Source organism: Martes martes, assembly GCF_963455335.1.
Source record: "Martes martes genome assembly, chromosome: 8".
In the NCBI taxonomy this organism is placed as follows: Eukaryota; Metazoa; Chordata; class Mammalia; order Carnivora; family Mustelidae; genus Martes; species Martes martes.
The window spans coordinates 120,100,939-120,124,172 of NC_137895.1; the positions used below are offsets into that span (position 1 = coordinate 120,100,939).

The 23,234-nt window shown below is 42.4% G+C and overlaps 1 protein-coding gene across 1 annotated transcript in view; it reads right to left on the reverse strand.

Annotated features, from left to right (window-relative positions):
- CUBN (cubilin) overlaps positions 1–23,234 on the reverse strand; it is a gene marked incomplete at its 5' end in the record, with an annotated part of 255,728 nt that overhangs the window by 107,732 nt on the left and 124,762 nt on the right. The window contains 4 exons of the mRNA XM_080812400.1: positions 342–470; positions 1,835–1,945; positions 3,603–3,716; positions 5,472–5,631. Of these exons, the coding sequence (XP_080668526.1) occupies positions 342–470; positions 1,835–1,945; positions 3,603–3,716; positions 5,472–5,631 (514 nt within the window). The remainder of the gene's footprint in view (positions 1–341; positions 471–1,834; positions 1,946–3,602; positions 3,717–5,471; positions 5,632–23,234) is intronic.

Genomic DNA, 23,234 nt, shown 5'->3' on the forward strand with positions numbered 1-23,234 from the left:
CATGAAAGAGACCGCCCGTCATTCCATGATCATCTGAACCAGTGCTCCCTCCTTCCAGAGCTCAACTACTAGCAGCATGAGTCACCAATAGCCAAGGTGTGGACATACCCCAAGCCTCCGTCAGTGGATGAAGGGAAAAGGAACACGAGGTACAGAGTTTACTACTGTTAGAATTTACAACGAGTAGGTGAATCTAAATCGGAAGACACTAAAGTTAGTCACGGACGTGATCTCAGGAGACCAGCTCCCAATTCTGAAGGTGTAACAGTCCCAAACAACAAACCAAGGATGCCTACCATGTTTCCCTTAACCTGGTAGCGCCATCTGCTACCTGCTCTTACCTGATGAGGACGCAGCGTACGTAGCATGGAAACCTTCGGAATTCAGCGTAGAGTCAGAGACAAACCTCAGCGTCAGAGCGCTGCTGAAGGAAGTGACGGGATGGGGCATGGACGTGCCACAGTAGCGGCCTAAATGAGATCATGACAAGGAGAACGGACATGACATGGCACAGGTTGTTATTTCTTGTAACCACGAGAGAACAAAGCAAGAAGAAGAAATCACTATTCTGAGAATTTAAATCAGGGTGGGGTTTGAGACAATGCCTGAGAATTACACTATAAATACAAGCATAGGAGAGATGATTTATAAACATGATGAAGAGCATTAGAGGGAGATAAGAAAAATGTAGATACCAGGCTCCGAAGGCAACTATTGCTAAAGTCTCCAGCACAGTAGGTCCCGCACAAAGAAATGCACTACCACTTAAAGCAGGGTATTCTAGCGCCCCCCAAAAAGTGTGGATGCTGGAGCCAGAATACAGGGGTTCAACTCCTAGCTCAGCCATTTGCTAGCTGCAGGACCTGGAACAAGTCACCTAAGTTCTCTGTGCCTCAGTTTCCCCCATTGAGAAAAGAGACTACCAATAATAACAAAACCTCTACCATAAGGGTATGAGGGTTAATGGGGCTACTATTTATAAAGTTCTTAGAATAGTACCCAGCACAGGTTAAGTGCCTAAGGAAGTGTTTGTTAAATAATAAACCGTCATCCTTGGTCAAGTGCTCACAGATAAGTATGTCAAGCCATACAACCAGAAGTGCATAGACCAGAAAGTATTCAAGTGCCCACTATTGTCCCAGGCACTGTTCTGGAGTTTGGGAATAAAGCAAAGAGCAAAACAAAAGTCCCTCCCCTGGCAGAGCTTGTGCAGGATAAGAAACTTGTATGAGGAAGTTCAAATATGAGTCACTCGTGAGAAAGTCTAAATAACCTGAGAGCATTTTACTTAAAGGTATTTCAGAAACTAGATAGCGGTGATCTTTAATTTTACGGGGATGGCCCACGATCAGAATACCAGTGCATGGGCTTGCTGCTTTATTTTTTGTTTTGTTTACTTATTTATTGCTCTATCCATCCATTCATTCATTCACACATGCATTCATTCACTGAGTCCTCTATTGCTTCTACGGAGGACAAAACCAGAAGAAACACTCAATCTGAATATAAGAACTGGTCATGTAGTAAAAGAAATTTCTCACAGAAGGCTCCTGAATGCCAGAATGGATGGCGTTTCACTGCTATCTGAAGCAGCTGCAACTTTTAAATTAAAAGACAAATACATAAACCATTCATGCCCTTGAAGATGGACAAGCTGTGTTTCTCGAACCCCACATTAAATCCTGTTTTCCTACCCTCTGATTATTTACTTGGCTTAGACTGCCCTGGGTATCTACCGGACATGCTCTAACCTTGAACGACAGCCCATGCACGTGTCAGTCTGCAAATGAAACCCAGCCAGGGCCACGGATGCGAAGGAGCGAGCACCACGTACCTCGGAGGGGTGCGTCATCGTGATCGCCGTCCAAAATTTCTATAAAGTCTTGTGTACACGTTGTGCTGCTTTCAAGTCGAAAGTGGTCAAAGGAGAGCGTAATGTGGTTGACTGTAGGAAAAGGAGAGGAGACTAGTAAAGTACAGGCAAACAAAACATCCAGGAAGAGAGATTTTACCTCAGATCATTCACGGTGCGGATTCTCCAGGGAAGCATCATCGCCTTTGGTTCCTCTGAAGAGTCAAGTTTTTTGAAAATGCCTGTAGAGTTTGAAATGCTGATAGTGGTAAATAAGAGGGCCCTTGGGAATGTTGCTTCCAGGGAGACCATGGGGAGTGTCTTGCTGGAATAGATGGTCTTAACACCTTTTCTAAAATCAGTCATTGCTGGGTTCCTCTAGGAAGCATTTTTCTCAATAGATTCGTTTGCTGACTTGCAAATGAGGCCCTCTTAACTCCCAGACATGCAGTGCCTCGATCTCTTCATTTCACTTGAAGGCCAAAGCCAGGGGCCCTAGAGGTTTGGAGTCATTTATAAAGAAAGCTTTGAATTCCTTGCAGAATGGTAAGTGCCTGGGTGCATTTTTCTTTTGCTATTCTTCCAGGATCCCTAATCTTCCGAATAGGATCTTTCCCTATTAATGTCTTTGAACCAGTGAGATCTTTCATCTCAATGCTTTACAACTCATTAGAAATTATCCTTACATGCAAAACTGCTCAGCTCAAGGTGGGGGACTTCTTTATTGAAGGTTTAGTTTCTGGCAACTTTCTTAGGCTAAGGATTACTTCGCCAACCCCCAGATCATATGCATGTCAATAAAGACATTCTTTTGTTAACTCTTAACATCCCTAGAAGAACTGGTAGAGAATATTTCAGTCAAATTCTTCATTTTTTAGATGAGCTAATGGGGTCTCATTAGCTTAAGTGATTTGCTTATTGTCACAAAGGTCACTGTAATTAGAGAGCAAAGGAATGCCTTTCCTACATGATGTCTGAAATCATAAATTTTTCCTGAACAACTCAAGGAAAGGCAGGCCTCCTCTGAAACAGGATTCATAAGACCCCAGGGTCACCCTCTGGGCAAGGCATTTTGCTCTGAGTCCTTCGGGGTCCCCTCATTTTCCCTGTCTCGAAAGTGTGGACAGTAACACTTTCCACCAGGTTATTACCAGGCCAAAAATAAGATTCTATAATTTTTTTAAAGAAAATAATGTAAGCACTATATGAAATGTTTCTTCCAGGCCCGTGCTAGAATTTTTTTTTATACGTGCATCGCACCAGAGACCAGGTTTTACAATGAGCTTCCACTCTGACAGACGTTCAGTATGCTCATGGCGCTGCATTCTCAAACTCGGAGTTATCAATTTTTCAGTCTGTGGTTCTTAGTATTCATTTGGCCATTTCACAACGGTCTCGAGTGTCCACTACACTGAAGTCACAGAGGTCAAAAACAATTTATCAACTATTTCTGCTTACCCCCAATTTCTCATGCCTGTCAATACAGCAAGGGCATAGGGGATGTTCCCCCTCCCTTGTTAGGCCTTGAACCCTAACTCTCTTTTAATTAAGAATAGACGGTAAAAATTACTTTGCGATCCGATTAGGAAACGCTTGTTCTCGTGCACATCAGGAATGGGAACTTCCGTAAAAAGAAGAGGAAGGCCGCCAATTGTTGCCACGGAGGAGATAAGAACATTAGTCAGAGACGGACTTTCCCACAGACACCATCCATCCCGGATCCCTTTTCTTTTTTATTTTTGTTACTTACACGGAGGCTGAGCTTGAATTATCCAGCTGCAGTTCTGATTGTTTGGATACTTGGCGGGGAACAATGGAGAGGATATGGTATCAAAGGAGCTGGTGAGGATGTAGCTTCCACAGGCTGAGAAATGCACAAACACACACGTCAGGTACTTTTGATTTCTACAGACTGTACAAAACAATGATTTGATGAGGAAACACACAAATGGTTTTCTCCCATTTCTGAAATGCACACCAAGGAAGTACTCTGCACATAAGCCACGAGAAAGTAGAAATGCACTGTACGTTTATAACAATATTCTTCAATTGCAGGAAGTGGGGAGTGGCAGAGAACAAGATTAAATGGCTATGAATTGCCTGAATCATTCCAACAAAACTCTATTATTGATTCACTTACTCTGCCCACTCATAAATTACTGGTATAGGGATAACCTCTTTATGAGCAACTTCTTTTTTTTTTTCTTAAGGAAAATAAATAGTCAATTGAACAAGACTGCATAAAGATGCCTATGTGTTATCCGAGAAGCACAAAGCTTTGCAACAGTGCAGAAAGGAGGGTCTTTGGCCAGCTGAAGAGAATAAGGGGTGTCTCACGGATGACACGGTAGGAGAGAGGAATTGGGGCTGGGGGAGACTAGTCCAGAGAGCCAGAGACCTGAGCTAAGACACAGAGGAGAGTCAGGCCTGCGACTACACAGACTTGGCTGAAGGGTGGCGCTCTTGAGGGCTGTTGGAAGTGATGCTGGAAAAAAGACTGGGGCAGGTTCCAGGGCCCTCAGGGCCCTGAAGGAACTGGGGCTCATTCCCTAGGCAGTGCGGAGACAGGACAGATCCATGGAGCGCTCAAGGGCATGACCACAGGGGGGCTTTTGTGAGCTGACTTCGGAGGAAGATGGGGAAAGGGTGGGTGAGTTGGAGGAAGCTTTATAATAATCCAGGGGAGACCTACTGGGGACATTGTTTACTATGAAGCAAACCATAAGTAATTAATTAAACAAAAAGAGGAAATGTGTTCTGAAACTATTCTTTGCTTCAGGGAGTGATTAATTTATGCATTCTGTCTTGTTCCAAAGTCTGCAATGAATCTTTGGGACACCTCAATCCAGAAACCATCCCTAGGCAGGACTCCTTGCTATAGGATACAAGCAAGCCCCAAATAGACTAAAGACAAAATGAACCAACTTATTTGAAATGCCGGGGACCAGTTGAATAAAACTCAAGAGGCACACTGAGGCAGACTAACAACTCCTCCCACTCTGGGTTCCATCTCTGACAGTGGGATAAAGGGTCCATCTCTAAGAATAGCCAGATGAAAGGCAACGGGTGAAAAAGTGGTTGGGTGAAAAGGATGAGCTGAGAGGCAGTGATTTAAGAATGAAACCAATGGAAAACAACACTGATTCCTCAGGTGGACGAGGGCAGGGCTCAGAAATGAGGGCACCTCAACCTCAAGGGATAGAATCTGACTCTACATGGCAAGCAAATCTTGATCTTTATGATGGTGTATCTCCTCCCGGCATAAAATGTTGGATAAATGTGGCAGAGTTTATCTGCTCCTGAATGAATCTGGACACTTGTTTTACAGTGGCTCTAGTATTAAAAATACTTGGAAGTATTATTCTGAAAGCTTGCTTGAGAGATACGCAGACACAAAGGAAGTTAGCATCATCTGTTAGACAAGAGTAAATATAAAGGATGAACAGTTGGAATAATTGCAAATGATAGTTCCTTTGTTCTATCTAAATTGTCGCTTGTCAAGTAGAAAGCGGGGACCAGTTTCTGAGGCCTGGCCTCCTTCCACTGTGGCACCCAGAAGGACACCCCAAAGCAGATGGCCAGGGCCTCAAGGAGACACACAGATACACAAGGCACTTGCCTTGCCTGAAGTGGGCTCGGAAGCCCCTGCTCTGTCTGGAAGGGCCAGACTGAAATCGCAGAAAGAGGCTGTTTCCTGAAGAGGTGATGGGGTTAGCCAGCTGCTGTCTTCCACACACGCGGGCAAGGCGGGTAGTCATGGCGCTTAAACCATCATAGGCCTACGAAAAAAGACAACAAGGAAAATAGTGATTCAGAACTTCAGATTTACATCTCTGAGGCCCATATTCCACAGGCTGTCTACACATGAGTGAGCTGGGAGAAAACAACACACGCACTGGATCTGCATGCACTGTCTCCTCACGGACCAGGAGATTGCCTGAGTCATTGGTCACGTCCAGGGAACCTATATGGATTCCAGTGGAAGTTCCTGAGCTGGAGTCATTACATCCCTGCATATTTTCATTTATTTACTTAAGATTTTATTTATTTATGTTTTGAGAGAGAGAGAGAGAGCATGTGCATGTGAATGAGCAGGGAGCGGGGGCAGAGGGAGAGAATCTTCAAGCAGGCTCCCCACGGAGCACAGAGCCCAGCTTAGGGGTTCAATCTCAGGACCCTGAGATCACCACCTGAGCCAAAGCCAAGAGCTGGTTGCCTAACTGACTGAGCCCCCCAGGGGCCCCCATCCCTGGATATTTTTATAAATGCCATCACTTTCCCAGCCCTCCTTCTTCCCCTGACTCCACTGACTCCCATCAAGGGCCGTGCCCACAACATGAAATGTTTGATGCAAGAATGAATACAGGAACACATAGATGAGGAATAAGGAGGAGTAACTGTTTGTTTTCAGCAACCCAACATTTGCTGGAACTTTTTGCTTTCCATAGAGTAGTGGTCAAGAGGGAAGAGGAATGACAGAATTCTTCCAAATGATACAGTGATGCAAGCCTAACTTAGAAAATTATTTAAATAATTTTTTTAAAAAAAGTATTTGGCTCTAGGTCTGCCCAGTGCTACGTTGGGACTTAGCTGACCCTTCATAGGTGTTAATGGAATAGAGTTGACATTACAGCTACCCAAGTCACTGTGCTGGTTTGTGAAATTGAAGCTTGCTGATGTCCTCAGAGCTCGGTGTGTGTGCTGCGAAGTTTCTGACACTCTTATGTGTAAATAGAGGGAGTGAGTTCCTTTTCTTTGGATGATAACAATAATGTCAACCATTCATTCATTAACGGCTCACTATCTCCCAGAAACTGGTTCAGCCCTTCATAGACGCGATCCCATTTTCTCCTCCCCAAATGCCTTCCATTTCTAAGATGAAGACAATTGCTACAGAAAGAGCAAATTGTGTGGCCGACATACACAATTCTTAAGAGGGAGCAGGTCATGTTGAACCAGACAGCTAGATCCTAAAGTCCAGAACTGAAACTTTCATATTGTCTACGGCAAGGTATCAGCTAAGCAGGTAGATGGATCAGCTGGTAACCACCAGAGTGGAATTAAAATATGAAGTTAGGACATGGCTGTTTCATTCAAGATAAATTGTCATATATATTTCATAAGAAAGTCTTGGGAATAAATAGAAATTTCGTTCGGGGATTTGATACAAGGATGTTCCATACAAATTACTTTAAAATATCTAGTGATGATTATAATCAGTGTTCTCTTTAGCACCTAAGTATGATCGGAAGGCAATGCTCAGTGTAGTTCATGTAAGCACATGAACCACACATCAGTAAGATGTTTAACTGTCTATTGAGGGGCTAAAACTGTTACAATAATGAATTCTAAATAAATATGGTTCTGAAACATCACTTCTCTCTTTTTTTCTTTTTCTCTGTTTTATTTGATGTTCAAACTTTAAACCAATACATAAAACTTGAAAACTGACTTTTATTCAAATTTAAAAATTGATTCAAAACTCAGGGGCACCTGGGTAGCTCAGTCGGTTAAGTTCTGACTCTTGATCTCAGCTCAGGTCTTGTCCTCAGGGTGTGAGTGCAAGCCCAACACTGGTGTCTGGTGTGGAGCCTACTTAAAAACAACAACAACAACAGAAACCTGATTTAAAACTCAATTACGTTTTCATAACCAAGTGACATTATAGTTTCCAACCTGGTATGACTGTTTCTTTTGAACACGTCGAACACCATCAATAGTACTCAAGACAACATATAAGTCACCCTTACAAAACCTCTCACTACATTTATACTTCAACCTACTCCCAAATGTTACCACTTGGTTTAATCCAAGACTTTACTCTTGGCTTTATACTCTCCTAAGGTTATACAGATATAACATCCTAAGATTTCAGTAATGTTATATCAATACTGTATTGCTTTAAAGAATACCTTCTAGAATGCCTTAGGAGGCTGGAGAATATACTGACTGACCATTGGTCAGGACTACCTGAATAAATCTATTTGTGTCTCTCGTGGTGATTTGTTTGTTGAGTACAGCATGTCTTATACTTGAGTGGAACACTGGGGTTCTCTGAGGTTTATAGACTCTGCCACCAAAAAAGCACCACCAACAGAAACGACACACACCCTGAGGATTTTTACATGTCCATATGCTCACAAAAGCAAGGCTCTTCTAGTCTCCTTTACTCCCCAAATTCAGAGGCCTAGTGAGTAAGTAGGTATTGTTCCTTCCTTTTCTAAATGGCTGCAATCCGTCTACGGCCATACCACCCTGAACGCGCCTGATCTTGTCTGATCTTGGAAGCTAAGCAGGGTCAGGCCTGGTTAGTTCTTGGATGGGAGATCATAAATGGCTGCAGTCTTCTTAAGGCCAAACAGTCAGGGAGAAATGTAAGGCTAGAAGGTTCAGAGGGTCATATGAATGAGACACTTCCTTCGGGATTCTTCAAATGGGTCCATCTTCCAGGGGATCTCCATGTTTCCCCAGCTTCTCCCCCCATCCCACCCCACCCCCACCCCCGCCTCCAACCGCAACTCTGGAATCAAAGGGCTTTGGCTGTACTCCTTATGCCTGGGGCATTACTTTTCAGAAAACAAATCTGAGGCAGAAGGTTTCCATATGTCCCTCAATCAAAATTATATACCAGTGACACCCTACATTTGATTAGCATGTTGTAATTTTATAAGCATCATCATAAACATCCTAACCTCATTCTCAACACCATATGATTTTTTTTTTTTTTTAATGAAGAAAGTGAGACTTAACAAGTGTGGTAGCTATTGAAGTGTTGTCTCATCCAATATAAGTTAGTCACTCATCCAAGATCATACAGATAGTGAGGAATAGAGTCAGGAACTTGTTTCTTCTCTACCCAAATTCTATGTTATATTGTGTCACTTCTCTTTAAAATGCTCATGATAGTTATTCAGTTAGATATACCAAATTGTCACTTAATGAATGTACAAGTCCTCAGATTTTCAAAAAAAGAATTGAGTTTTTAGACAGTTTAGAATAGCAATTCTTTTATTTGAGACTGTCCCTAACACTTGTAATATCAAATAAATTTAAGTTTTAATTAACAAAATTATAAGAAAAAAACTACAAGGGAGAAAATATGAGAAACCTTGCTCCCATTTATTTAAAATTCTGAAGTCATGAAAATTATCAATATGCAATTACTTCCATTTAGTTCCCAAGGCAGAACTAGCAAATTACATTACTACTGGCTACATATATAACACAGTCACATAATTTATAGATATGTAATTCTTACTGACGTCTACTGCTAAAAGTTTTCTAGGCCTAAAAATTGGCTTTCTAATCTGTTGCTCCAGTGGTAAAAGTCAGAGAAATATACAAAAACAAAAACCCCCAAAACTGTACATTTCTATTAACTCTTTTCTACATGACAATAGTAAAAATTTGAAGCTGAATCCACAAAAGAAAAAGTGATCACCACCCCCAAAAGTTATAATCACAGGGGCTCTAAAAACAAAGGCATATCTGGTTAAGTGGTAATTCCTATGAGAAGTTAATCAGTGTCTTTGCAAAGTATCCAGAGTTTTGTCAAAATTCCAGCTACCAACACACACATTCAAAACACCTAAACTTGGGGCACCCATGTGGCACAGTCAGTTAAGTGACCAACTGTTGATTTTGGCTCAGTCTTGATCTCAGGGTCATTATAAGAAATGTGTTGGGCTCTGTGCTCAGTGGGGAGTCTGCTTGCATATTCTCTCCCTCTGCTCCGGCCCCCTTCCTCTCTTGAAAATAAATAAATAAATAAATCTTTAAAAAAAAAAAAAAAAACCCTAAACATATTTATCACATGAAAATAGGAGACTTGTTAAAACAGTAGAACCTGGCCCATAACAGAAAATAAATGTTTAATGTACGGATGAGTAAATGAATTGCATATAGAAGAGTATATGAGCCTCTAAGAACAGAGGACTAAGAATGAGGGAAAGCCCAGAGTTAAGAAATCACTCTCTGCTCTCTCATGGGTCGGAATGTATAAATGCATAGCAGGCATGACAGTGGGTAAAAGAGGCTATTCACAGTGGGAAAGAGGTCAACTGGGGTTGCTTTCTGGGCAGGCTTTTTACATTCTGGGCCCAAATGGCAGTGGAGGAGGGTCTAATCATAGGGCACGGGCCACACCACACGCACAGCCCCCGGGTGCCCTTCTCGCTGGCTGGGCCAGCTTTTTGCCAGCACAGCGAGGGAACACAGAAGATGGAAGGTGGACAGAGGACATCAGACCTGTCCCCAAAGCCCAGAGTATACAGGACACGTGACATGATGGTGCTATAGGGAACCCTCCATACTCTAAGCTCCACCCAGAAGTTAGAACTGAGCCAAACATTTATGAATTTTAATAGTTGACCCTTTACAATCTTAAGGAGATTTGGGGAATATCAACCCTCTTTCAAAGGTAACATGTATCAACTCCAGCATAAGGTGACACTGGGGTGGGGAGCCATTCAGGTGTGAGACTAGTATCCCTTTATGATGCCATGTAGAGAGGTCCGGGGTCAGAGTCCGAAGCACTGGTAATCTGAGAAAATAAAGGGAACTTTTGCCTTCCAGGATACTTACTGATGATAGAAATACGTGTGACTGACATGACTAGATAACTCATATTGTCCATCCGAATTAAGTGAGTGCAAAGATACAAAGTACTGACAATGCTTCCTGGCTCATAGTAAGCACTCGAGAGATATCAGTCTCTGTTATGAAAGTGCGGCAAAGAGAAAGCTAGATTGTTGTTTAAGAAATGAATAAAAGTAGGAAGCTATGGGAGCACAAACAAAAAGAGGTCTGAGTGTGGGGGTTTGTCCAGCACTATGGATGAGGTTGGAGCCCGGGCAGGACACATAACCCAAGGATATTACCCAATGGGGACTGCGGGGGTGGGAGGTGGGGAGTTAAGAAATTATTCTCCTCTCTCTCATGGATCAGAATGTACAAAGGCATACCAGGCATGACAGTGAGTATATTCTGATCTGGCTGCAAGTGATTCATGTCCTTGTGTATTTGCCTCCCTTTCCCCGAATGTATTATTGCTTCTAATAAACCAATAAGGGTCAAAGAGATGGGATGTCACTTCCATGATTAGGTTATGAGAGGAAACTCCTCCATCTTGTCAGCTCTCTCGCTTGCTGGCCCTCCCTAGAGTAAGCTCCTGTGCCATGAGATACCCAGCAGAGAGGCCTGCCCTGCGAGGAGCTGAGGGAGGCCTCCAGCCCATTGTCTGCCCTGAACCAAATCCACTGAGTCCTGCTGACTATCTTGTGAGTGAGCTAGGAAAGAGCCAGGTGAGCAGCACTGGCGTTCCTAACTCACAGAAAGTATCAGTGCTGTTGTTTTAAGGCATTCGGTCTTGGAGAAATTTGTTATGCAGCAATAGTTAACTAATGCAGGAGGTGTGAAATGAAGGCGTGAGGAAGGAATGGACAATGGAATCTTCAGGATAAGGATGTCTAATGTCACATTAGAACTTCGCTGCTAGGCTGTTCTTTGCGGTAATCACCTGCCAGTCTTGAAATATTTAGTCAAAGTCTACTATACAAAAGAACCTCAGGTTTGTGGTATCTTGTAGAAATAAAGAAAAAAAAATTATAAATTCCAACATTTCTCTTAACATGGGAGAGAAAGAAAGCAAAGGGCTATAAGAAGCAAGAGATGGCCGTTGGGGTGGCTGCCTCCTTCTCTCCTCACTTCTCTATGCAGAAATTCCAGAAAAAGTTATGGAGAATTATGGGTTTCCTAAATCTCTGAGTCTCCTTTTCCACACCTGGACTGATCAACTACTGAAAACTCTACTGAAAGGAGCAAAAATTACTCATGAACTTAGTGACTTGGAGGTCACTGGAGGTCTAATGAGTTGTCAGGGTGTGATGACAGGCAGACACTAACTGAGCGGGCTGGGCTGTGTGTGCAAAGGGGAGAAATGAAGACAGCGTGACACCTTCACTTCCCTTTAAAGAGCTGGTTCTCCCCGGGGTGGAGGGAGGAGTCACTGGCACATGAGAAACACTCATGGAATCCAGTTACCCTTAGGGGGAATCCCACCCTCTTCTTTCTTTGTTTCTGCTTTAGTTCTTTGGACAGTAAGACTATCACAAATTGTTCAACAAGTTATAATGTACCAGTTGAGTTGGGGGTAATAAAGCATCCAGCCAAGTTCGGGAAAGGCAGTGCTTTTAAATCCAGGTTCCTCCCCAAGGTCCCCAGGTCATGATCTCAGGGTCATGGGGTTGAACTTTGCATGCGGCTCCGCGCTCAGTGCAGAGTCTGCTTGGGACTCCCTCTGCCCCTCCCCCACTAAAATAAATAAATAAATCTTTTTTTAAAAATGGGTGTTGATATCCATAGTCAGCTCAAACCACACTGTTCCTGTCCTTTCAGTTGCATAACCTTTGCTGAACTATATATAGATTCTGGCCCATGTGACATTTTCCACTGAAACAAGTGAGGCCCAGAGGACAGCACGCTGATCTGAGATTCAGAACACGTGGGTAGCACAGAGACCTTATGGTCAGAACACATGGAAGCATTCTGTTCTTAGAGTCTGGACACCTAGACTTGAGACCTGGGTCAGCCTCTGGTATTTGTTTTCTTGCCAAGCCACTTTAGAAGCTTCTGGTTATCATTTCATCTCTTAAAAATGGAAGTAGAGAATCCCTCCCTGCCTCGCCATTGTAAAGCTCAAATAGGACAACGTACTGAAAGTTTAGTGGAAATTATATTACTATGAATGTGAAGATGAGCTTCTCCAATTCATTATACGAATTTGCATACATACATTTTTAGCAGAATTTGGCAATATAGGGTAGATAAAATCTAGCACTTTGACTTCAACATGTCTCCCCTAGGGAAACTCTTGCATTACTGCATTCAGAAATTTGTATAAGAATGTCCGTAGCTGTAAGAGTTGCAACAGTCAAATATCGGAAGCAATTTGAATGTACCCTAGTGGCAGAATGGGTATGTGATTCATGGTATACTCATGAAATGGAATATCGTATGGCAGCAAAAAGAATGCATTAGGTCTGAACGCATTACAACATAGACAAAGTATAAAAAATGGAAAAAGTATAAAAATAGCCTTGGAAATAATAAACCCAAATTCTCATTCGTGGTATCCTTCAAGATAAGAATAGGGAATAGTATCAGTGTGGGCTACACATGGGATTTCACTGTCTCCTGAGTAATTCATTTCTTTTGGGAAAAAAAAAGAACTTGAAGCAGATATGGCAAAATATTACAACTTGGCAAGTCTGGACAGTGAAATGATTTTGTTCATTGTATACTCCACATGCATTATACAGTCTATACTTTTCGATATACTTAACATATTTCAAAACAGAGTGTTCGGTAAAGAGAATTTATGTTAAAGAAATAAATAGTATATGTAGAATAAGATTCACATGCAAATATGTTCTTCATAGCATTATTGTAATAAAAAAGAAGTAATCAAAGTCGTCAATAATAAGCTAGTGGTTAGATGAGTTCTAGTATGTCCATATAATTGATTATCTGCCCAAAGAAATTATTTTTAAGGAGAAACATATTAAATAATGATAAGTGAAAGAAGTAGGATTCAAAATGATGTGTGGTAGTACCTTAACTATGTTTACGTGTGTGTAAGTGTGCATGGGTGTGTTTGGATTGGTATGTTTGTGTAGGAAATAAGCCAAATGTTTAACAGTGTGTCCTTAATACTGCAATATTATGGGTGGCATTGATTTCTTTTTTCTTCCTTTCTGTATTTCAGAAATTTAATATGAGGAGCACGTAGAACTTTTAAATACCGTATATATTTAAAATATTTAAAGGTGTACCAGTCAGACATGTAAATAAACGATTCCATACAAAGACAAGAAGAAAATATGCTATTCCTCGGACAGTACCGCGGTAGCTAAGCCAGATGGCTACTAATGCCACTTAATCTGGCCTTTTGCCGCCTCACAGGAATGTAGTTAAACAGATATGGGTTCTGCTTTAAGAGCTCCAACACATTTGTTAGTTGGCTAATATCTCCAAATGTACTGCAGACCTCTCTCCAGGCTCTAGGCTTATCCATCCCATGGCATTCCAGACATCACTGCTTGGACGGCGCCACAAACTTCGAGTGTCAATGTCTCAGACTGAAGTCATCTTCCCTCCCCTAATTCCTCCCTCTCCCTCATTTCTTGCCTCAGACTTCTGCCATATCCCCCAAATCCAGGGGATCTTTATGTTCTGTCAATTCTCTCTCCAAGGTCTTTCCTAGGTCCCTCCCACCATTCCCTCCACGGGGCCTCCTCTGGGTGACGGACCTCATCACCTGCAGCCTTGGTGATCACAGCAGCCTGAAGTTTTCCCTGCCTACCCGGGTGTCTCCTTTAACTCAGGTTCCTAACAAACCATGACTGCAGTGTACTCTTTATAAAATGTAACATGTGATACAAGAAAGCCGAGGTTCCCCATCCTGTAAAATAATGCAATCACTGACGCTTTGCTCAGAGAGGAAGAGCAAGTGTGTGATCCCCATGCAGCACCCAGCACTGAGCCCGAAGACCCCTGCCCTGCCCGCCGATCTGATCCACACTCCTGCTGAAGGACTGACTCGTGATCACCTCCCAGAAATCGTCAGCACTCACAGCCCGAAGCATATGACTAAGGGGGGTAAAATGAACATTAGCTTCTTCGTGATGTTTGCATTTTCCTTTCCAGAAACCGGAATCTATTCCCTCAGATCATGCTGGAGAGTAAGCGAGTAGGAAAATATTTCGACTGCCTCTCCTATTTTCTGGCTTTACGAAGTTGCATTTCGCTCAGGGAGGAAATAAACCAATTGAATGTGTGGGTTAAAATTTATGACAAGCTGGAGTAAAAGGAAACTATTTTAATTCAAAAGCAAAACACACTGCATGTTTTATAATCCCCCAAAGTTTGGGCTGAGCATCAGAGTTGAGCTTTCCCGGCAAACAAATCGTGAATGTATACGCATAGATATGTGTGTAAGACTATGCTTTTGTTTTCATTTTCTGCTCCACTACTTTTTTCCTTGTCAACTCATTTGTGAATCTTCTGGAAGGTGTTAAAATAGCACATTTATGAGGTGATACAATTCAGTGAGATGATGGAGTGGAGAATGTGTGAAAAAAATTATAATAGATATTTTAAGATTTTTAAGAATATTAAAGTAAGATAAAATGAGTCTTTTCATAACTAATGAGGATAGTTAGAAATGAACTTTGGATCACAGATCTGGTTCTGTGTACCTACGGTTCACAGTTTTTAAAAAGATAAGACCTTCAACGTAGTATTAGTAGACAGTAATAGAAGCAGTAGTGGTAGTCACAGAAAAATGTGGAGTAGCAATGAACATTTATCTGTACCAGACACTGTGCTAAATGCTTTACATTTAAAAAAAAATTCAATTCTTCTTCCAATTCCACTTTACAGTTGGTTAAATTGAGACTCAGAAAACAGAACTTGCTCACAGTCACACGCTAAGCCCTGTAGAGCCAGTATATGAATCCCATCCGTGGGACATCTGAGCAATTACCATGAAGCCAACTGAAAAGATAAAATACAGTTTTATTCATTGAGAATAGAATATTGAGAGATCATGATTTTCTGAAGCTAAGTGATAGGTCCATGATCTCCGAGAAAGATAATCACGGGAGCTCAGGAAATAGAATGGAAATGTCCCGTTTATTTAGACCTGCAATAATGAATCCTCAGTGGCATTTGAGAAAGTCTTGTCTGGGGCCTCCATGGATTTCAAGGCAGTTGGCACCTGTCATGCATTCCATCCCACTGAACATGCATGGGATTCCCCGCGCGGCTAATTCAGCAGACTGTGTGACAAAGGGCACCGTGTCCACGACCAATAAGCAAACCTAAAACTTGTATCCCTGATTCCTAAACTTGGTTTCCTTCTTTGATTCAGATGTAAATCCACTTCTTGTCCTTTCCTGGCCTAAAAAACCACAACCTGTTTGGTCTAGCATGGCCTCTCTCACCTGGGCCTGGCCTAATTTGGTTTTCAACCCAGTTGTTACCTTTTATTTCATTTTGAACTCCTTGCAACACATGTCTACTGCTTTGGATTGCCTTAGAGATGATTTTTGGGGTACAGAAGAGATATTTGGGGTACAGAAGAGATCATTCACATCAGGGTAGAAAGTCAGTTTGGCACATGAGAGTCTCTAAAATATTTTCACATGCTACACGTGGTGGTGTCGCTGTTAACGGAATTCCCATCTTGGAATGGGAACGGCTCCAAGACAGAGGAAATATTAAGTGATAGGGAGGGGGAATCCCTTAGGAAAATATCCAAGCCGTTAAAGTCATAAGTATATGTGAGGAAGGAAATGAAAATATTACTCATTATAGCAGCTTTCCTTGGGGGGTGGGGGAGGGGGAGGAAGTGTGGGGTTCCTAGGTTGGTGATGTTTGCCAGCTCGGCGCCTCTGAGATGAAACACCAGGTTAAATACACAGCCGCGCATCTCACCGCGGGGCTTTGTCATCCCTATTCCTTTGCTGTTAAGTTATTGCACTCGGTCTTCCATTTTTACAGATTATAACCTCTAGTAATTTGGCATTGTTGCAAGCAGTAACTCAAAGATTACTGGAAATGTTGATAGGAAAATACATCCAAGAAGCTCCTTTCATTCTCACAAATAAACAAGCATTTAGGGAGACCATGAGCTGAAATGCAAACTGAAACCAAACAAAGGCCCCGCCCGCAGATTGAGAATTGTGGCTCCAAACTCAGTCATGCTTTGCTTTGGGGACCAAGAGCACTGGCACAGCTCTGAGTGACTAATGTGGTACTGGAAGGCAAAACGACGAGGCAGCTTATCAAAAGCAAGTCACAGAATAAAACGTTTTAAAGAAATCATCGGAGATCGTCCTCAAGCAGCAAATGGAAACTAAACTTTCTATGGGAAAAAGTGAGGGAGAAAGGGAAGAAATGGAGGTGGGGGGAGACTGATTTTTGGCCTGGATCTATTTGTAAAACAATAAATATTTAAAGAATCGCTTCCATTGTCTCTTTGAAGCGCTGAGTTCTATTATTCCTGTGTCTATTTGCTCTGTTTTGAAAAGATCAATGTTTTAAAAGAAAACATATCATGGGCAGTTTCTTAAAAAAAAAATGAATAAATAAAACAAAATATGGATTCCGTGTTCCGTGTTTGCCCTGGTCCACCTTGTGCCTTACTGTCAAGTTGTGTGAACGACAGCAGACTCCCCGGCTACGGGTGGGGGTAGGGGGTCTGGTCTTCCTCATTTCAAATCACACACTTTGTTTTCTTTCTCCTCCACTGGCACACAAAGCTTCAGAAAGAAAAACAGTTACTCACCATGTGCCCCCCCCCCTTTTCTTGTACTAGGCTCTGTTAGCCCTAATGTATGTTTTCTCCAAATGAGAGGCTGGACCCGGGCTGTGCTCTGCTTGCTTTTATCCGCTTCTGACTGATTCTCACAAGGCAGACATTCCATCGTGCTGAGCAAAGAGGATGCTGAAACCAGGGGGAGGGAGTCTCCAGGGCCCCCGCGGGAGCGGCAGAACGGACCTCTCCCGCTCCCACACTCAGCTACTGCCAGCATTGCTCAGAGATCGATAAGAGCTCACAGAGCTACATGGATTTAAGGCTCGGAAGAGAGACTCTAATTAAGCGATTAAACCGTCAGTCAGAGGTCACGTTAATACTCAGCCTTCATGAAAGGCAACATAATGGAGCCATTTTCGTGCTGACCATACAGAGTCAGGCCCAACCAGTGGGTCCCACTGCTGCCTTAGCAAGAAATACTCACAATGAGTCATTCCGGAGAGCCAGAGGTTAATTGCACTAGCCACTCAAAAGGGACGGAATAGAAGTGCAAACATATCACCAAATTAGTTGAAACCTGACCGTCAGTTGAGCTTTCTGATTAGCTCCCCACGATGCCATCACCGTTTCATTAGAGGTCAGACAATTCCATTTCTCGCTCTTTTTTCATTACAGCAGCATGAAATTCTAGAAAACGCGCCTCTGTGATGTTATCTGAGTTCTCATGTGGCTCAGAAGAGTGAGTATGTATATCAATAATTGTGCCAGGGAGTGAACTCAGCACAGCACATTCCCAAATGTGTCATCCGCAGTTTTCCACTGAAGCACTGACCATTGCAGGAGTAGAGACTACGAAATTCATTTACTCCCGGATTCAGCCATGCAGCTATTAGTGATTCATGCACCAGACTGCTGCCCTTCGGATACCAAGACTATTGTTGGTGGTTATGTGAAAGGGGATGGAGGCTGTGCATTACTGTTCCATTTCTTCTTCTTGCTAACTATTGCCTTTAGTTCCACAAGGCCAAAAGAGATGGGGTTCCCTATGGGATTACCCTGCCTCCACTTAGTACCACTGGGGACCAGACTTGCTACAGCAAGAGCTCTTTTCTGCACAGCAAGTGGAGCGTGGAGATGACCTCCTAGCCAAGGCCGATCCTGTGTCCCAGAGCGGGAAATGAAGCTTAGAGAGTCGGTGTGGGTCTGACTGTGATCTCTGGAGTGAACCCCCACACCGACAGTCACCAGACTCTCAGTGTCTGTTTCTTCATGTCCCATCTCATGCTTCTCCTCCAACCCATAGATGCAACTCCTAACTGGATCCTCTCTATCTGTGGGTTCACCAGGCACTCGATTTTATAAATGAGCAAACTCAGATCCCCCAGCCATGACAAGAGGGAGTGTTGGAGCCATGCCCGGACACTAGTGGTGCCGCAGGGTCTGGTGCAAAGTTGACACCAAAGATTGAATGGGTGCATGGAGCCTAGACCACCCGATGTCAAGGGAAAGACACCTTCTACCTCATATCTGGAATCCTAACACTCTTCCTTATATTGATAAATTAAGTCTGGGCCATTCAAAAGAGAATTCAAAATGATTCCAAAGGAACCCTAGCTTTATTTTCTCCTCCTATTTTTTCAGTTGTCTTCTATTCTGCTATTCAGTTCCTCGCATGTCCACTCTAATTCTTATATTTTCTCAGAATACTTGCCGTTACTTTAGGCTTGCTTATGTTTTAGTGCTGGTCCTGCTATTAATTTTTACCGGGTCTTGATCCTGATCATATGGACTTCAATGTTCTTATTTTTTAAATAAGAATACTACCCCCCAAATCAGCATATGACAGTAAATTACCTCTAATCTCTCCTCTTGTAAACTTAATATCCTATGTATCTATGTGTTTGCAACTATTAGCCATCATGTCTGTTAAAATTAATATTTCCACTTCTGACAATCCAAACTGTTACAAGAGTTTTCAAAAACATGATTGCTGGTCCCATCCAGCCATAATTTACTTTGATATTTAATAGTACAATTGAGCTCTATTAAAAATCCCATGAACACAAATGTTATCTGGCAGCATCACTGGCAGCTGAATATTTTCTCTTTGCTAATGACTCCGTCTAAGCAAAAAGACCAAGAAATGAACTTGAATGTCTCCAGAATGAATGATTGGCTTTGTATGAACTTAAACTGCAGAGATGTTATGTAAGATATTGGACTGTAGGCTACGTTTCACATCCAGTGTCCATCTAGCTGTAAAGGATAGATGGTCGGTGCCTCAATGCTCGCCTTCATGAACCCCTGGACAGCTAACTGTAACTTGGAGCCAAACTTCCAGCCTCACCAGGACACTGCCTGCCGGCTTCCAAGCTCTGCCAGCCTCCCAACCTATAACTGGGTCCACCTGGCAACCACACATAGCAGATCTCTACCCTAGTTTACCAGAATAGTCCTTCTTCACATTACTTTAACCATTTGTAAAGGTAATTTGTAAACTGCACAGACAAAAGTGGCTTAGCTTATGTGTGATTTCTGTAATTTTCAATATAAATACATCTGCAAATCAAAGAAAACTCTATGTCTTGGGGTTAGCCATGTGTTTTAATTTCTCATCCTGAAAATATGAAATTTATAGGACCAATCTGCTCCAGATCTCTGCCTTGAACATGACTTCATCGATTACTCTATGTATCCCTTACATTCAGTTGCTCCTTTTCAACAGCACCATGCTTTCCCCACATGCTCGAGCTTCTCCATCATTAAAACAAATCAAAACAAAAGCAAAAAAACAACTTTCCATTGGTCTTGCCTTACCTGTAGGTTATAACCTTTTATCCCATTATAACATTCACTGTCATAACTCCAGGGAAAAGCTAAGAAGCTCCTGCCTCTCCTAACCCATTGTGATCTTCCACTATTACCCACACCCATCCTGCTCCTTACAAGGTCATCAAAGTCATCAAAGACTTAATCCAGTGGCTTGGCTTCAATCCCCTTCCTAGTTGACCTCTGCTGTATTTGATACCTTTGATACCTGTGATCACTTACCCTTAAAATCCACTTCACTCCTCATTTCTATACTACCACTCTCTCTGGTTCTCCACCTACTTCTGAATGCCTTTTCTTAGTCTTCTCTTCCTCTGTTCCTCCATTTGCCCCTTAAATGGTGATATTTCCTAAAGAGTTTACTTGGCGCTTTTCTCTTTAGAAAATGCTATTATAAGTGATCATACCTACTTCTGTGGCTTTAACAACTACCCAGATATACAGAAATATTCCCAAATGTATATGTCTAGCTCAGATGCCATTGTGAGCCCTAAACTCCTATGTCAAACTTTATAAGGGCCATAGTGTAGATGGCTAAACTAAAAAAGTTTCCTAATCAAACTCATGGTATCTACTCCTTTACTCACTTCATAGTGTCATCACTCACTCATTCTTCAAGTGAATAGATTTGACTCCCTCATCTCTTTCGCCCACCTCACCTTCTACCACGTAATTAGGCTCTAAATTTTGGTGACGGTACAACCACATGAGTTCTCCAATACATCTCTTCTTTTCCACACCCAAGGCCACTGCCCAAGGCTTTTCCATAGCTTCCCAAACAGCCTTCATGCTACCTTTCTCTTTCCTGCCAACCCAGTCCTCACAGAGCCACCTGGTATCATTGTAAAATACAGTTTTGAGTTATAATTCTTCTGTTTCACAGAAAACTTCTATTAACTTCATACAATCTATAAAATAATTACAGATTCAGAAAGCATGAGAGAGTTTGTCCAATCCTGAGGCTACTCAGAATGTCTTCTACAGACTTGGTTTCTATATGCTCACCTATGGGTAGCGAGCTACACTCCAGTACAACATCTTTTCTATCCTCACATGTCTGTGTGTAGTCATCCCTCTGTGCATAACTTCCCCAATTCTTTTCCCAAAGCCTCCTCTCCTGGCCTCACTCCCACATTTCTACTGGTGAAATTCTGCCACTAAAATGTCATCTCCAGTGTGAAAACTTCCCTGGCTTCCAGATCCAAATGAATTGCTCCCTCTGTTTTCTCATGATGATTATTACGGTTATGGAGTCCTAGGTACATGAGATGGTAGGCTCTATGCTATGAGAAAGTTTCCTAAGCAGGCTCTTCTTTCACCGATGTCCTTGAGGCCCATGGTCACAGATGGGGAGCCCTGAATCTTCAGCCCATTGCTCATTTTAGTATTCCATGCCACCCCCTCGCCCAGGGCTCATTGAACATGCCTCTCGGAGGGCACTCACCATCAGCACCATTCTGATTATGGCTAGCACAAATCAATACCTTTCTATATGAAAAGCAGGTCACTTACAGCATCCCAAATACCCAAGAACAAATCTGACATCGGTACCCTTATTTTCCCCATTTCACAGTTAAAGAAACTAAAACTGAAAAGTTAACTTTCTTCAAGGCAACACTACCTGAAAATGGCAAAATTCAGGCTCTGCCCCAGGTCTTCCTCACCACAGGGCTAGACTTCTTAACCATGGCACCATGCAATTGAGGTAGTTCTTTTTTATTTTATTTATTTTTTAAAATTTTTCCCAAGGTTTTATTATTTGTCAAAGAGAGAGAGAGTGAGCACAAGCAGGGGAGTGGCAGGCAGAGAGAGAAGCGGGTATCCCGCTGAGCAAGGAACCCAATGCAGGAATTGATCCCAGGACCCTAGGATCATGACCTTCGCCAAAGGCAGACGGTTAACTGACAGAGCCACCCAAGTTTCCCAAGATGTAATTCACTTTTTATATCGAAGTTTTGCTCAAGGTCTTAGTGGCAACTGTTTCTGAAAGCCCCATCGGCCCAATGGCAGGGATAGTCCAACTACCTCATACAGGATTCCCTTTTTCCGACAACTTGTTTGGACTATTACATTTTATATTTTACCTCATTTGCTAGACTGAACTCCTCCCAGCACCTGTCTTTGGGTTTATTTTCCTGTCTCCATGCCTATGACCAGATCATACTTGAGGCTTCACTTCCTCTTATCTGTTGCCTCCTGCTAAGTTTGTTAAGGCCTGCTGCAGGCTGAGATATGGCAGTGGTTAATAGCAAACCCTGTCTGTATATTTATATCCCAGGTAGGTGGAAAGCTCTACTCATGAACACAGGAGGGGAAAAATGTAGCCATGCTGGGCGTGCCTTTGACCCATTTGACCTAGGCTTTGTTTTGTTCACATGCTTTTGTATGTTGAATTCTATGGGTTATGGACTTTACCAAAGAGAAGAGAAGATACTGTACCTGGCACCATACCAACTGGGAAAGGAAGCAAATGGTGGAGAATTGCCCACTGCAGGCACATCTAGAAAGTAAACAATTTGTTTCTGGACCATTTTAATTTCTCTTGAAGCCCCCTTTTCTGTTGCAATGCTTTATTTCACCTTCATTCTTAAAGACTATTTTAGGAGAGGACAGAGTCCCTGGTTGGTAGTTATTTTCTTTCTTTAGACTGAAGATACCATGCCATTGTCTTTTGTCCTTCTAATTATCACTGTTGAAAAGTCAGGATCCACTCTGCCACTTCCTAAAAGGCAATCTGCTCTCCTACCCACTCCCCTGGCTTATTGTAACATTTTCCCTTTATCTTTAGTTTTTTTAGATTAGTATATCTTTCTATTTATTTCTCTTTCTATTTCTACTCGCTTAGTTGTTTGGGTTCCTTGGGATTCTTGTTTTTCTAAATGTGATGTCTTTCATCAGATTTAGAAAAGTCTTGGTCATTAGTTTTTCTTGTTTATAATAAAGATTTTATTTATTTATTTGACAGAAAGAGAGAGAGAGAGAGCATAGGCAGGCAGAGGGGCAGAAGGAGAGGCAGAAGTAGGCTCCCTGCTGAGCAGAGAGCCCGATGTGGGGCTCCACCCCAGGCCCCTGGGATCGTAACCTGAGCTGAAGGCAGACACTTAACCAACTGAACCACTCAGGCACCCCAGTCATTAGCTTTTCAAATATTGCTTCTGTTCCATTTAATTCTCACTTTTCCTTCTGAGATTACAATTAAATGTATACCTTTTATAAGCCTCTTCTATGTGTCTT